Source organism: Ranitomeya variabilis, chromosome 4 (assembly GCF_051348905.1).
Source record: "Ranitomeya variabilis isolate aRanVar5 chromosome 4, aRanVar5.hap1, whole genome shotgun sequence".
NCBI classification, from domain to species: domain Eukaryota; kingdom Metazoa; phylum Chordata; class Amphibia; order Anura; family Dendrobatidae; genus Ranitomeya; species Ranitomeya variabilis.
This window is the reverse complement of record NC_135235.1, coordinates 533,465,382-533,480,529: the sequence shown is the minus strand read 5'-3', so window position 1 is coordinate 533,480,529 and position 15,148 is coordinate 533,465,382. Positions and strand designations below refer to the sequence as shown.

Below are 15,148 nucleotides of genomic sequence, written 5' to 3'. Positions count from 1 at the left end.
TCATAAATAATCGCAAGTAATATCGAAGAAATGTTACAACTAACATGAAGTACAATATGTCACAAAAAACACTCTCAGAATCCGCAGGATCTGTTAAAGCGTTCCAGAGTTATAACTTCATAAAGTGACAGTGGTCAGAATTGTAAAAATTGGCTCGGTCATTAAGTACCAAATTGGCTCTGTCACTAAGGGGTTAAAAAAAATAATCTACGGTTCTATTATGTAGATGGTGTCACAGAGTTGCTACATGGCAGTATTACAGGGATATGGGCACTTTGTGTTCCTGCACATCGTGCCTGTATGAAAATTCCTGATCATTACAATATATGTTGAACATGCTCGCATCTTTTTGCCCAGAAATTCCATATAAATCCATGTCTGTGTACCTCTATAAATTGGAAGACAAAATAGCTTAAAATTTACTTAGGCTACTTTCACACATCAGGTTTTTTGCATCAGCCACAATCCGGCGAATTTTCCAAAAAATAGATCCGTTTTTTTTTTTCGCCGGATCCATTTTTTTCACATATAGTTGTATTAGCGCCGGATTGTGCCTGATGTCCCAACGTTTCAGCGGCCGGAGAAAACGTCAAGAGGAACGTGTTTTGTTGCAACGTGTGCACATAGCCTTACACCTGCTAGAAGCTTGTGAATACTGTATTGTGAAATCTAAGGACATCGCTTGGGAATTGATCACAAAAAAGGAAAAAGTAGAAATTTCTCTATGCTGACCAAAAGCTATTAGCTGGAATCAACCTCTAAAGTGGCATAAAGATGCAGCACTTGCTGTATGGAAGCTCTGATGAGCCAATCGCCTACATAGGGAATAATAAACATTACCTGAAGTCTGATGACTGCTGCTGCAACCACTGCGACGTTCCTAAAAAGCCAAGATACTGCAGAGATCCTGAATGGAAGGCATATAAATTGGTAATGATATTCCTTAGGGTTTGGCATAGTCCCTACATTTTCTGTGGGAAGAGAGAATTGGAATATGAAGATAGGTATCTTCGAGATCTATGCTGCCCATGAAGTCACCTTTTTATAAGATGGCTGTAACTGAGCGATTTGTTTCCATCTTGAATTAATCAAGGAATTTGTTCAACTTGGTTAGATGGATAACGAGACAATATTTTCCCTGAAGTATATTCTAGAGAATTTTTGGTGACAAGGAACAGGTTCTAGAGTGCCTTGGGAAATAAATTATGGGGTGATCTGAAACAGCTGTATTCTGAATGGAGTTGATGTGGAACCTGTCTGGAAGAGTCATAATTTCTTATAACAGATGCTACCTAAGTGTCTGACGATATGCTGGACCAGACTTGAAAGAACTTGGACAATCCTCCTACTACAGGAGGTAATCATATCTTGGCACCATAAATCATTTGGTTTCTGAGTAAAAGGTGTCTTTTAAGGTGTGCTGGAGTCAAATCTGGATCTTACTTGTCTTCTGATTCTAAATTTAGGTGATCTTTTGAAACGAGAACAAAAATACCTGAGTGTTTTTTTTTCCACTTAGAGGTTTTCTCAAGAAGAAAGTACATTTTAATCAATCAGTAGATTCATGGAATAATAAGTGTCACAATTATATGAATTAAAAAAATGTTACTGTGCTGAGATAATCTTATAAATTATTATTTATTTATATAGCACCATTGATTCCATGGTGCTGTACATGAGAAGGGTTACATACAAATTACAGATATCACTTACAGTAAACAAACTAACAATGACAGACTGGTATAGAGGGAAGAGGACCCTGCCCTTGCGGGCTTACATTCTACAGGATGGTGGGGATGGAGACAATAGGTTGAGGGTTGTAGGAGCTCCGGTGTTGGTGAGGCGGTAGCTTTGCTAGTGGTGAGAAGGCAGCAGGGTCAGTGCAGGCTGTAGGCTTTCCTGAAGTGGTGGGTTTTCAGTATATGCTTTCTATGTGCTGTCTGACCGTGCAGGAACATGATTGGCACATATCACAATTCCTGGCCAAGGAACGAAGAATGATTATATAGATGATATAGCAATGGCTTGCAGCTGAGCTGCTATTTTTATGTGAGGTGAAACATTACCCTGCTTGTTTTATCACAGGAGCGAGTGTTTCTGCTGAACCTCCAGTCCCCTGAGCTCATAAATCAAGTCAGTGAGGCAAGATCTCTGACTGCCCGCAGCGCTCATTTGCCACTGATTTGATTTATGAAGAGCTCATATTGCTGGAGACGTAGCAGAAATGTGTTCATATTTTAAAACAGGCAGGGAAGTGTTTGACCTCACAGAAAGATACAGCTGTGACCCCATGCTGTTCTGTCTGTATACTCTTTTTTTTTACCGTGGCCCGGAATTGTGGTATGGTCCTTGATTAACTCCTTTGATTTTCTAGACTGGTACAATATCACTTGTGTCTTGTCTCAATGATGATATCACACCAAGCCAGCTAATCAAAAGGGAAGGCAGGGATGATGTTAAGAGGCAGTTCTCAGATCTCTTGTTCAGATGACACAGATTGCAGACGATGCCGATGGACCAGATCCTGCAAATTTTCTCCAATAGTAGTAAAGAAGCTTCCCACAACAGAAAGATGGATTTCTTGGGCAGCCTAACAGCTCGACCAATCTAAGTCAGGGCTTCCATTCCGACATCTCTTTTGGATACAACTTATAAATAGACTAAGGGTATGTGCACACGTCAGGATTTCTTCAGGATTTTTAGCGGGTTTTTTTGTGGATTTCCCCAATTAAAACGCTATAATACCACATAAAAACGCATACATCATGCATCCTATCATTTAGAATGCATTCCGCACTTTTTGTGCAAATGTTGCATTTTTTTCCGCAAAAAAAAACGCATTCCGGAAAAAGAAGCAACATGTTCATTATTTTTGGGGAGTTTTTGCGGATTTCCCATGAAATTGGAGTGTCAGGGAAAAAAACACAAAGAATCTGCATAAAATCCGCAAAAAAAAACCGCATGCGGATTTCTGGCAGAAATGTACAGATTTTGTCAGGAAAATTTCTGCAAGAAATCCTGACGTGTGCACATACCCTTAAATCTAGAGCCATTATCAACTTTCCTCTACAGTTTAAGCTGCTCCCTCTGAAAATAGCATTTAATAGACTAACTAGGAAATATCTTTTTGTTAGGAGGAAAACAGAAAAATAGTTGCTTTTTTGGTTTATTTTAGTGTTTATATCAGAATACACAGTTTGGTTAACTTGTTTTAGCATTGATGAGATTGTCATTATGTAACAGAAACAACTAATCCCATACAGGTATATATAGGAAGACAAAGAGATCCCAAAATAATAAAAGCAATTTTTACTGTAACATTGTTAAAATATTTGTAAAAAAGTACATAAAAAAGCAAAATGCCGTGGGGGACACCTTAAGACACTAGGAGGACTATATGTTTGAGGGAATGAATTGCTAACAAAATCAACAAGGAAGAATAATTTAGCTCACAAGACATACGGTGCCTTGCATCTGCGTAGCGCTTCTAGATATTATTACAATATTGAATAAATGACTAATGCAATAGAAATCAAAGTGTAGCTAATAAATATCTATAAGGTAGCAATAAAACAAACCCACGAATGAAGGTGAATCATGAGTTGTATACATTGCATTAATATGGTATAACATCCATTGATACGATAACATCACTTTACCCCTGAGCAAGGTAACCCATGGGGCAAGATAAATCTCACTATATACACTGCTCAAAAAAATAAAGGGAACAGTAAAATCCCACATCCTAGATATCACTGAATTAAATATTCCAGTTGCAAATCTTTATTCAGTACATAGTGGAATGTGTTGAGAACAATAAAACATAAAAATGATCAATGTAAATCAAAATGAATATCCCACGGAGGTCTGGATTTGGAATGATACTCAAAATCAAAGCGGAAAATCAAATTACAGGCTGATCCAACTTCAGTGGAAATGCCTCAAGACAAGGAAATGATGCTCAGTAGTGTGTGTGGCCTCCACGTGCCTGTATGACCTCCCTACAACGCCTGGGCATGCTCCTGATGAGGCGGCGGATGGTCTCCTGAGGGATCTCCTCCCAGACCTGAACTAAAGCATCTGCCAACTCCTGGACAGTCTGTGGTGCAACGTGACGTTGGTGGATAGAGCGAAACATGATGTCCCAGATGTGTTCAATCGGATTCAGGTCTGGGGAACGGGCGGGCCAGTCCATAGCTTCAATGCCTTCATCTTGCAGGAACTGCAGACACACTCCAGCCACATGAGGTCTGGCATTGTCCTGCATTAGGAGGAACCCAGGGCCTAGTGCACCAGCATATGGTCTCACAAGGGGTCTGAGGATCTCATCTCGGTACCTAATGGCAGTCAGGCTACCTCTGGCCATTTCTTATCACTAATACCGCTGGGTAAACAATAAAATGCACAATCTAACTGTTAATATCACGGTGGCTCAGTGGTTAGCACTGAGGCATTTCAGTGATGGGGTCCTGGATTCAAATCCCACTAAGGACAACATCTGCAACAGGGGTGTCAAACTGCATTCCTCGAGGGCCACAAACAGGTCATGTTTTCAGGATTTCCTTGTATTGCACAGGTGATAATTTAATTACCTGCACAGAATGATTCCAGCACCTTGTGGAATGCTAAGGAAATCTTGAAAACACTCATGGTTTGAGGCCCTCGAGGAATGCAGTTTGACACCCCTGATCTGCAAGGATTGTATGTTTGCATGGGTTTCCACCAGGTTCTCCAGTTTCCTCCCACACTCTAAAAACATACTAGTAGGGAAGTTAGATTGTGAGCCCCAATGGGGACATTGATGTTGATGTCTGTAAAGTGCAGGGAAGTAAAATAAATATCCAGGAATTAATGAATATATTGGTGACCATTTTTTGTGGGTGGAAATTGATTGCTTTTGTGTTCAGTTTCAAATTGTAGCCACTAGGTGTCAGCATTTCATTTATCCTAATACTGGCTTTATTATAGTATTTTAGGCACTTTTTTATGCACTCATTATATTGCCTAATTGCCATCTTGGAAAAGGTTTTTTTCTGTCAGCTTTGTTACTTACCTGTTTATATGAGCATATAATGTGGACAAAGTACCCCTAAGGTCAATTGTGGCCTTGTCCTTTACTTCCATCTTTCTAACAGTCTACTTCTGGAAATGCATCTGTCTGGCAACAGCTACTTCTTTTTCTGGCTCTCGTTTCCATTTTGCGACATCCATCTCTGCTTTATAGCAAATGAATGGCACTTTTATGCTCATTAAGCCTGATGTTTATGAACTTAGATGTCTGGCCAATATAAGCTGTGCCACACGCACACCTTAAAGTTACATTCTTAAGTCACAAGTTACCAGATTCTTTCAAGGGTTTTCAGATCCATTAGTGTTATGTATGTTTCATTTTCCCTTAAAGGAAAGTTAAACTAATAGGCACCTGATACTATTCAAAATACGTATGTAAAAGTTTCCATAGAAGTCAAAAGTAATCTATTTTAAGAAGTGGACAATTTCCCATAAGCAGACGTAACAAGCTTTTTTAAATTCATTTTTTTTTATTAGTAGTTGAGAACAATGACGTGTAATGACAATGATCATGTAATGATCTATGACTATTTATGTCCTTAGTACCTGCTTTGCCATTTGTGTCTTTCTATAGAAAGGACATAAATAGTCATAGATATATAAGTGATCATGTCATGATTTGATTGCATGTGATGTGGTAAAATGGCAAATTGGAAGGAAGTTTCCTGCCGTATTTTCTGTAAGGTTACATGATGATTGCAGACCTTTTTTATTTATTTATTGTTAAAGCACTACAGTATCTGTAAGTCATAGGAACATAGAGGTAGGCAGTGTGATCTGTGCCTTTGTCATGAACTAGTGGACAGAGGCACTACTACGTTTTACTACGTTTTCCACCAGCACCATTTATCGCAAAAGACAAGGGGTAGCATATGTGTGTCAATACCTTAAACAGCTGGAGGCAGGAAGCTACTATATCTGTCCCTGTTATTTACATGAAGAGGCAGAAACGTGGTACTAACTGTGCCGGCATCATATGGGGCCACTACTATCGCTGCCAAAATGGCTTAAGATAAGGGTAGGAAACCTTTTTTCTGTCAAGGCCCATGTGGATACTTATACCATCATTCGGGTGCGGCACTAAATTATCAACAGGGAAATGATCCTGCTATATTGGGTCAAACAATTATTTAACTCATCGCTAATGTGATGGCTGGAATTCCTTCTCTTTGGTGAGATGTGTGATGTTAGGTGGTAATGATGATGTTGCTACTCGCAACTGATTTTCCATGTTTGCTTCGGTATGGAGTTCAGTCAACTTTTTGTGATGATACGCTTTGTAAAAAAAAAAATGACTGCAGAAGTAAATTGTTCTTAACACAGATGCATATTACACTGCAAGTCTCCTCCAAATAGGAAAGTAGTGGGAGGTCTGCAGTATACATCACATAGGAGACACCAAAACTGCTGTATATACATCACATAGACGCTGGGGTGGGAGCATACATCACATAGGAAACAGTGGGGCTGGAACATATACATCATATGAGACACTGTGGCTGGTGCATGCCTCACATAGACATCAAGACTGCCTTATATACATCACTTAGGATACAGTAGGACTGGTGCATACATCACATAGGATTCACTGAGGCTTGTGTATAGACATCACATAGAAACTGGAGCTGGTTCATACGAAGCACATAGGAGACACTAGGACTGATGCATATACAGCACAAAGGAAATGCGGAGGCTGCAGTATATACATCACATAGGAGATATGATACTAGTAGAACCGCTTGAATCCGATGGTCGAAGGAGCATGAGCAGGGTAGACCAAGCTGTGGTAGAAGTTCTAGGATGTAGAAATGGGAGTTGTAGACACAATCCGGAGATGAATAAGGACAGTCTGGATAACATGGTTCAGGAACTGGAGACTGGAACTAGAGCACTGCTAGATACAATACTCAACTCCATGTGGCTTTAAGTAGTCCCAAACAAGAAACAATATGGCTTTCATAGGTTCAGTATTGACCATATTGTAAAAGGGTGATTCCAGAAACACAATAACAGCCTCCAGTGGTAAGAAGTGGAACTGCAGCACAATTTAGCAAAGTGAATAATAGCAGCCACTAGTGGTCAATAAGCAGAAGGACAACAGTATAATGACACTAGGACTGGAGTATATGCAATAGAAGCGGGTCTGGTGCATACACCACAGGAGACACGAGCTGTCGCTGCTGTCCTTATATGTGGGACAAGACACCTCCCACGGAGTACATCCTGGCACTGGCCAGCATCAGGATGTGATCCTTCACTGCATGTGCCACAGTGTTAAATAGTGAACACTCCATGTGCACGCTCGCATTGTGAGAAGAAATTAAATGGCCAGCAAAACAGGGCTGTCGGCCCGAGCACTGTAGTCCCCAGAAATCTACCCAGGGACCAGAGAAAAGGTCATCGAAGGCTGGAAGTTCCCCATCCCCAGTTTAAGATAAGGAGGCTGTGTCTACATTATCTACAGGGAGAGACAGAAGCATTGCTATCTGCTCCTACATTGTGCACAGAGGGAGAGAGTACTGTATGTGCCTACATTACTAACAAGAAAGCTGTGCGAACTACATTGTTTGCAGCTAGAGACAGGGAGTTAGTAATGTCTATACCTACATGATTTACAGGGCTAGCCATTTACAGTGGCATGTAAAAGTTTGGGCACCCCTGTTCAAAATTATTGTTATTATGAACAGTTAAGTAAGTTGAAGATGAAATGATCTCTAAAAATGCTAGAGTTAAAGATGACACATTTCATTTGTATATTAGGCTTCTTTCACACTAGCGTCGGGCTCGGCCGCTAGTGTTGTCTCCGCCGCACAACGGGGGCAGCGGATGCATTTTTCCAGCGCATCCGCTGCCCCATTGTGAGGTGCGGGGAGGTGGGGGCGGAGTTCCGGCCGCGCATGCGCGGTCGGAAAAAGCGGACCGTCGTGAGCAAAAAACGTTACATGTAGCGTTTTTTGCTCCCGACGGTCCGCCACTGCACGACGCATCCGTCGCACGACGGGTGTGACGTGTGGCAATCCGTCACAATGTGTCGCTTCATGTTAATCAATGGTGAAAAAACGCATCCTGCAAACACTTTTGCAGGATGTGTTTTTTCGGCAAAACGACGCATTGTGACGGAATGCAGTTAACGCTAGTGTGAAAGTAGCCTTAGGCAAAGGCTGGTCCAAAATGCATGTCGGGGCAGACATGTAAGTATTGGAGGCCACTGTGCACACTGGTAGTTAAGGTAATAAACTAATATAACTATACTAGATGGTGGCCCGATTCTAACGCATTGGGTATTCTAGAATATGTATGTAGTTTATTTATGAAGATTTCAGAATAATGCAATGAATACACAAGATTGGGCCGGCCGGGCACGACCAATCAGCGAAGCGTGGTTCAAATCCCGCGCCAATTCGCGGCCAGACTGCGTCAGTCGCTGATTGTACGCGGCCGGCCGGGCGTGACCAATTAGTGAAGCCAGGGCCAGCTCCAGGTTTTTGAGGGCCGCGGGCGAAAGAGTCAGACAACCCACGCAGCATATAACAGCCCACGTAGTATATAGCACAGCCACGTAGTATATAGCACAGCCGACGTAGTATATAGCACAGCCCACGCAGTATATAGCACAGCCCATGTAGTATATGACACAGCCCACGTAGTATATAACACAGCCCACGTAGTATATAGCAACGTGGGCACCATATCCCTGTGAAAAAAATAATTAAAATAAAAATTGGTTATATACTCACCTTCCGGCGGCCCCCGGATCCAGCCCAGGCCTTTAGCGATGTTCCGTTCCCAGTAATGCCTTGCAGCAATAACCCGTGATGATGTAGCGGTCTCGCAAGACCGCTACGTCATGTGGGGTCATTGCCGCAATGCATTGTTGGGATTGGAGCATCGTGAGGAGCGGGAAAGGCTGCCGCGGACGCCGGATGGTGATCAATCAGCGACGCGGGATTTCCGAGACAGACAGACAGACGGAAGTTACAGACAAACAGGCGGAAGTGGACCTTAGACAATTATATATAGATGTATTGCTTGGCAATTGTGCCTTAGGCATACATGGATCATTGGATACTTAGCTTCGACACAGTACAGTAGTTATCCCTCCTATCATTCCTATGCAAGACTTTCTAGCAGCAGTAGCGGAGTGAGTTACATTTACAGGTATATAACTCCATTTCTCCTATCTTGTGTTCCCTTTTGATTTTTCGTACAGGTTTTCCACACGTGTATTTGCTTCCCATTCCCCTCCATCCTGTATGCATCTTGTATTAATAAATATTTGTACTCTTTCAATAATACTTTGGACTATTGTCGTTTTTTTCAGCCCTTTATGGTTAGTACCTAGTAGCACCTACTTTTGCAAGTATCACAGCTTGTAAACTCTTTTTGTAGCCAGCCAAGAGTCTTTCAATTCTTGTTTGAGGGATTTTCATCCATTCTTCCTTGGAAAATTCAAGTTCTCTGAGATTCCTGGATCGTCTTACATGCTTTGCTTTTTTGAGATATAGCCACAGATTTTCAATTATGTTCAGATCAGGGGCCTGTGAGGGCCATCATAAAACCTCCAGTTTGTGCCTTTTGAGATAGTCTATTGTGGATTTTGACCTTTGTTTAGGATCATTGACCATTTTCAAAAGCTATCCTCTTTTTAATGTCAGCTTTTTTACAGATGGTGTTGTGTTTTCATCAAGAATTTATTGAAATTTAATTGAATCCATTCTTCCCTCTACTCATGAAATGTTGCCCATGCCATTGGCTACAACACATCCTCAAAGCATGATTGATCTATCTCCATGCTCAAAGGTTGGTGAGATGTTCTTGTCCTGAAATTCTGTGCCCTTTTTTCTCCACACACACCTTTCACCAAAGAGTTCTATTTTAACCTCATCGGTCAACAGGACTTGTTTCCAAAATGCATCAGGCTTGTTTAGATGTTATTTTACATAATTCTGAAGCTGAATTTTATGGTGAGGATGCAGGAGAGGTTTACTTCTGATGACTCTTCCATGAAGGCCATATTTATTTTATGTAAGGCAGCTGCTTAGAAGAACCCATGGTTGCTGGGGGTTTTTGTTGGCACTAGGTTAGAGGAGGCTGGGTTTTTATTAAGCTGGGAAATTTGCGTCACCTGGCCATTCCTAACGATGACAGTGAACAAGCCATAACCCTAACAGACTAATTAAGGTCTGAAACCTTGGTCAAAGTTATCTGAGAACAGAAATCTCCACTTTCCTTTTTGCAATTTGTAAAATGTAAAAAAAATTGCCACTGTATTTGTTTTTGCTCATATAAAATGTACTGAAAACTTATTCAAAAGGAATTGATTCCTTGGTTCCCTTTTTTCAGTTTATTCTTGGAGGTTGTCACAGCTTATCTTGCTGACAATAAGCATATGGCTTGCAGATAGATAATTGATAGCTTGACAGAATTTATTTGGTATGATTATAAAACCGCACCTCTGTATATCACGTGCCTAATACACATTGTATTCTTACCATATTTTGACTACATAACATGTTTATGCTTCCCAATTGTTACATAGCATCAGAAGTAGTATCTATAATTACAAACATTTCTTATCATACAATGGAAAACAACTGCTCGTAATTACAAAGATTCAATTTAGTTGACCTTTGTGAATTTTTTTAAACTCCAATGTCACAGATTTTGATATGGGACTTGTGCAAAGAGAAAGGAATTTCAACAAAAATTCACACCTCTGCATTATTCTTCTAACAGTTTAACAGTGAGGCCCTACACATACTGCGATGACAGCAACACTTTCTTGTCAGGGTTGAGAGGCACTTGGGACTTCTGAGGTCCTCTGACTGGTTACTGAGAATCTCATCACAGCCGAGGGCTTCCGGCGTCATGTGAATCACAACTTCAAGTGTTAACTGCTGTCTTTGTGCATTACAGTCTTAAGAATGGATAATAATATTTCAGGCTATTATATCACTTGTATTCCCAGAGGCGTAACTTGAAGAGCCAGGCAAACTTTTGAATGTCCTCTTACCAAATGGCATCCTATCCTGATACTGACTAGTGCGCCCAGAACAAATGGGACATATTTTATTTTTTTGTAGCATAGGATGCACTTTTGTATGAAAGCACCCTAGATTTAGATACCAGCATCCATAATGGACTGAAGAAAGGAAAGAATCCTAAGAATGGAGAAAACAGATGGCACTCCCTCCGGTAACATCAGCCAAATACGGTGGTAAACCTTGACAGATTGCGGTTTATTGGCCTGCAACATAGTCTGGACAACAGAGTCCCACAAACCCTAGGATATCAGAAACTCAGCTTAAACAGCCATGCCATTCGCAATGTCTGGATTATCAGATGTAATATTTCCCACATTGAATCCCACTCGCGAGATTTTATGGATGCTAAGTTTACATTGGAGGAGGTAGAATATGCAATAATGGACATGTCCTCTGGGAAAGCTCCCGGGCCGGACGGGTTTCCCGTTGAGTTATATAAGAGATATCGGGATATACTAGCGCCTCTCCTATTGAAAGTATTCCAGGGTATATGGGAGGGAGGATGTATGCCCGAAACTTTTTATGAAGCACATATTGTCATACTCAAAAAAGAGGGGAAGGACCCTCTGGAATGTGGCTCCTATCGACCCATATCGTTAGTCAATGTAGATTATAAAATCTTCACTAAAATCCTGGCCATTAGACTGAATTCCATCATACTGGATTTAATTCACCCAGATCAGACTGGCTTTATGCCGGGAAAAAATACCTCTATTAACATCAGGCGAGTTCAATCAATAATTCAATATAGTTCTTTGGTGTCTGATAACAATTGGGCATTAGCATCCTTGGATGCGGCTAGGCTGGGTTCACATTGCGCTAGGTGTGTCCGTCTAACGGACTCGTTTTTAAGTAGTAAAAACGCAATGTAACGCACTTACTAACGCGCCCATAGACTTGCATTGTAAAACGCATTGTGACGCATCCCTAAATTGGTATGCGTTTGTCACATAACGTTTTTTTTCTGACGGACCTTCAACGCGGCTTGCAGCGTTCTCGGGTCCGGTCAAGCTAACGCACTACTAACGGAAGCGTTCATTCTGCCATAGAAGGCTATGGCAAACGCAGTCAGAGCAAATCATGAAAAATTTCCAAATAGGACCACACGTTTTAATAGCGTTTGAGGGTGGTCACATGTGTCATGTGACAGGAAATGTGATTTCGGCCATTAAGAGGAATATACCACCCACAATAGGACTACTGCACGTGACAGAGTGTTGCAATACCTCTCCTGAAATGTAAGTACATTTCTATATATATATCTCAGTATACATCATGGGAGTCTGTAAAATGTCCGTCGGATGTGTGTGTACTAAACATGTTGCTTTGTTGCACACAGATGTCGGACACAGATGTCAGCAGCAGCAGCAGCAGCAGTGTGTCTGCGATTTTTTCGTCACAGTCGGTAGGCTTGCACTTTAAAAAACCACTATAATGTTGTGTGAAACTCCATTGTATTGAGCTAGGCATAACAATCCTGTTTATTGTTTTATTGTGAATAGGAGTCTTCTGAGCCCGAGGCTGCTAGACCACCCCCCAAAAAACATGCTAAAAAAACAAAGGTACATAGCACACATGTTGAATTTTTCAGGCATAAATTTATTGATCCAATGAATGTTAACATAATTTAATGTTAAAATGTTTTTTTTTTACATTTTACATACACAATAGGTGGTGCAACACGGAGGACAAAAAAGAAAGAAGGTCCCTAGCCGTCTGTCGTCGCCACAACTGCCAGTGGTAAATATCAAATTAGAAATATTCTATCCAATATTTATCAACAATCTATCTATTCAATTTCTATCTACTATACCTGTAAAATATCAACTATCTATCGCTCCATCTATTTTTGTCAATCTATATCTATGTATCTATCTATCTATATCCATGGATCTATCTATTTATCTATCTATCAATGTCTATGTATCTATCTATAAATATGTATCTATCTATGTATCTATCTATCTATATCTATGTATCTATCTATCTATATCTATGTATCTATATATCTATCTATATCTATCTATATATCTATCTATATCTATGTATCTATTGCTATATCTATGTATCTATCTATCTATATCTATGTATCTATATATCTATCTATATCTATCTATATATATGTATCTATCTATTGCTATATCTATGTATCTATCTATCTCTGTATATATGAATATGGCCATCCAGTGAAATTGAAACTATCAACCTAAATTTTTTGGGTTTACCTAGTCCAAGTCAGCGGCCAAAAAAAAAAGGATTGTCGTTGACGAAGAGCCATTGACTATCCACAACGAGACACTGATCAACCTTGTTGAAGCCAACCCCTCCATATGGGACCAGAGCGACAGCTCCCACCATGACATCGTGAAAAACCGGAAGTTGTGGGATCAAATAATCTGTCACTTTGATCCCCGAATCATGGAGAAGTCTACAACTTCAAAGAAAAAAATTGGTAAATATTGGTGACGTAACATCGGAAAATGTAAACCCCCAAAAAAATTCTATCCTATCAACCTATCCACTTGTTGTCTATCTCTCAATTATGAACTATCTGTACACTATCTATCTATACACTATTTCTAAAAACTATTTCTTAACTATCTATCTACTATTTATATCTCAACTATCCTAGCAAACTATGAAAAATGTTTCCTATATCTTCAAACTGTCTACTATTTTTTTTTTTTTTTTTAAATTTAAAGCCGATGCTGTCCATACCCGTTGGAAGTCCATCCGCGATCGCTTTGTCCGTGACTACCGGAACAATCAAAATGCAGCAAGTGGATCCAGTGGTAAACGGGTGACCCCGTATGTGCATTACGACCAACTGCTCTTTCTTCAAAAAACATTGTCTCAGCGCTCGTAAGTACAAAAACGTCTGTGTGCGAGACAAAATTGTTTAATAAAGGTAACTAATTTACTTTATTTATATTAATTTTTTTTTTGGGTTACAGCACGATATGCAGTACCGCTGCTCCGAGACCGACAGAGGAACTGGAACCTTCTCCAGTGGAACCAACACAACCTGAAGATGTGTCTGGCATCAGCGAGCCACGATCTGCGGATAGAAGCACTGTTGCTGCAGGTGTGAGTGCCCGGTTGCAATCACAGCGTGGACGCAAGCGAGCAACCCAAAAAGATGAAGCTGATGCAATTATCGTGGATGGACTCCAATGGGTAGAGGACATGTGTCGCAGTGAGCTGAAAGACGTGAGGCGCGAAATTACCGAGCTGCAAGCACGCGAGTCTGTCTACTCTGCTAATGAGTGGAAGCTACTTTTCTTATCCTATGTGCCTGTTGCCCAAAATATCCCGGCACATAGAAACTTTATGTTTAGACAAAGACTGAACGAGCTTGTAGAGGAATTTGTGGGACCACAAGAACCCGCTCCATCGGGAACTAGAAGAATGGACTTGCCGGCCTACAACCCTCAATATAGAGGCCGGGGTGAAACGAGCGTGGAACCTCATAGACATAGTAGCAGTCCATCATATAGTTGGGCAGACAATACGCCCGTGCAGTACCAAAGTCTTTAGTACAGTTCAGTGTCCCCAGCCAGGTGCAATAACCACGTTGCAAGTTTTCTATTTTTTTTTTTTTTTGTTATGTTTTTTGTTGTGAATTTCTATTTTCCTTTTTTTTCTTCCCTATGGGATATCATATGTTAAACCTGTGTACCAAAAGTTTGTTGGAAAAACCCATAAACATTTTGTAAACTGTTTCAAATTTAATAATCTTGGATGACTTTAACTTTTAACACAACACAACTTTATACACGACATAAGGTAATTTTTAACACGACATCTGGTTAAAAAACTTTTTACACGCCATAAGGTAACTTTTTACACGACATCAGGTTAAGAACATAACTTTTTACACAACATCAGGAAGACTTTACAATATTTTCACACGTATCTGTCTTGCCATGGAACATGGCCTTCATGTGTGAAGTAGTGTGCAAACTGATCACGAATCCTCATTATTTGTGCTGTTGACCGAACAGCAGTAGATTCAATGCTCATGAGGTTCGACT

At 40.5% G+C, this 15,148-nt stretch overlaps 1 protein-coding gene across 1 annotated transcript; it reads left to right on the top strand.

Annotated features, from left to right (window-relative positions):
• The first annotated feature begins 12,202 nt into the window (after positions 1–12,202).
• On the top strand, positions 12,203–14,651 carry LOC143765575 (uncharacterized). Its single transcript, XM_077252408.1, has 6 exons — positions 12,203–12,519; positions 12,617–12,676; positions 12,786–12,854; positions 13,344–13,566; positions 13,817–13,976; positions 14,069–14,651. The coding sequence occupies exons 1-6, from the start codon at positions 12,433–12,435 to the stop codon at positions 14,649–14,651; spliced, it is 1,182 nt and encodes a 393-aa protein (XP_077108523.1). The 5' UTR covers positions 12,203–12,432.
• The last annotated feature ends 497 nt before the right edge of the window (positions 14,652–15,148 follow it).

Bases quoted from the DNA above. Each gene is read 5' to 3' on its own strand.
- LOC143765575 (XM_077252408.1), top strand. From the start codon at position 12,433: ATGTTGCTTTGTTGCACACAGATGTCGGACACAGATGTCAGCAGCAGC. The intron at 12,520-12,616 runs GTAGGCTTGCAC...TATTGTGAATAG, and splicing joins CGATTTTTTCGTCACAGTCG to GAGTCTTCTGAGCCCGAGGC. The intron at 12,855-13,343 runs GTAAATATCAAA...GGGTTTACCTAG, and splicing joins CGTCGCCACAACTGCCAGTG to TCCAAGTCAGCGGCCAAAAA.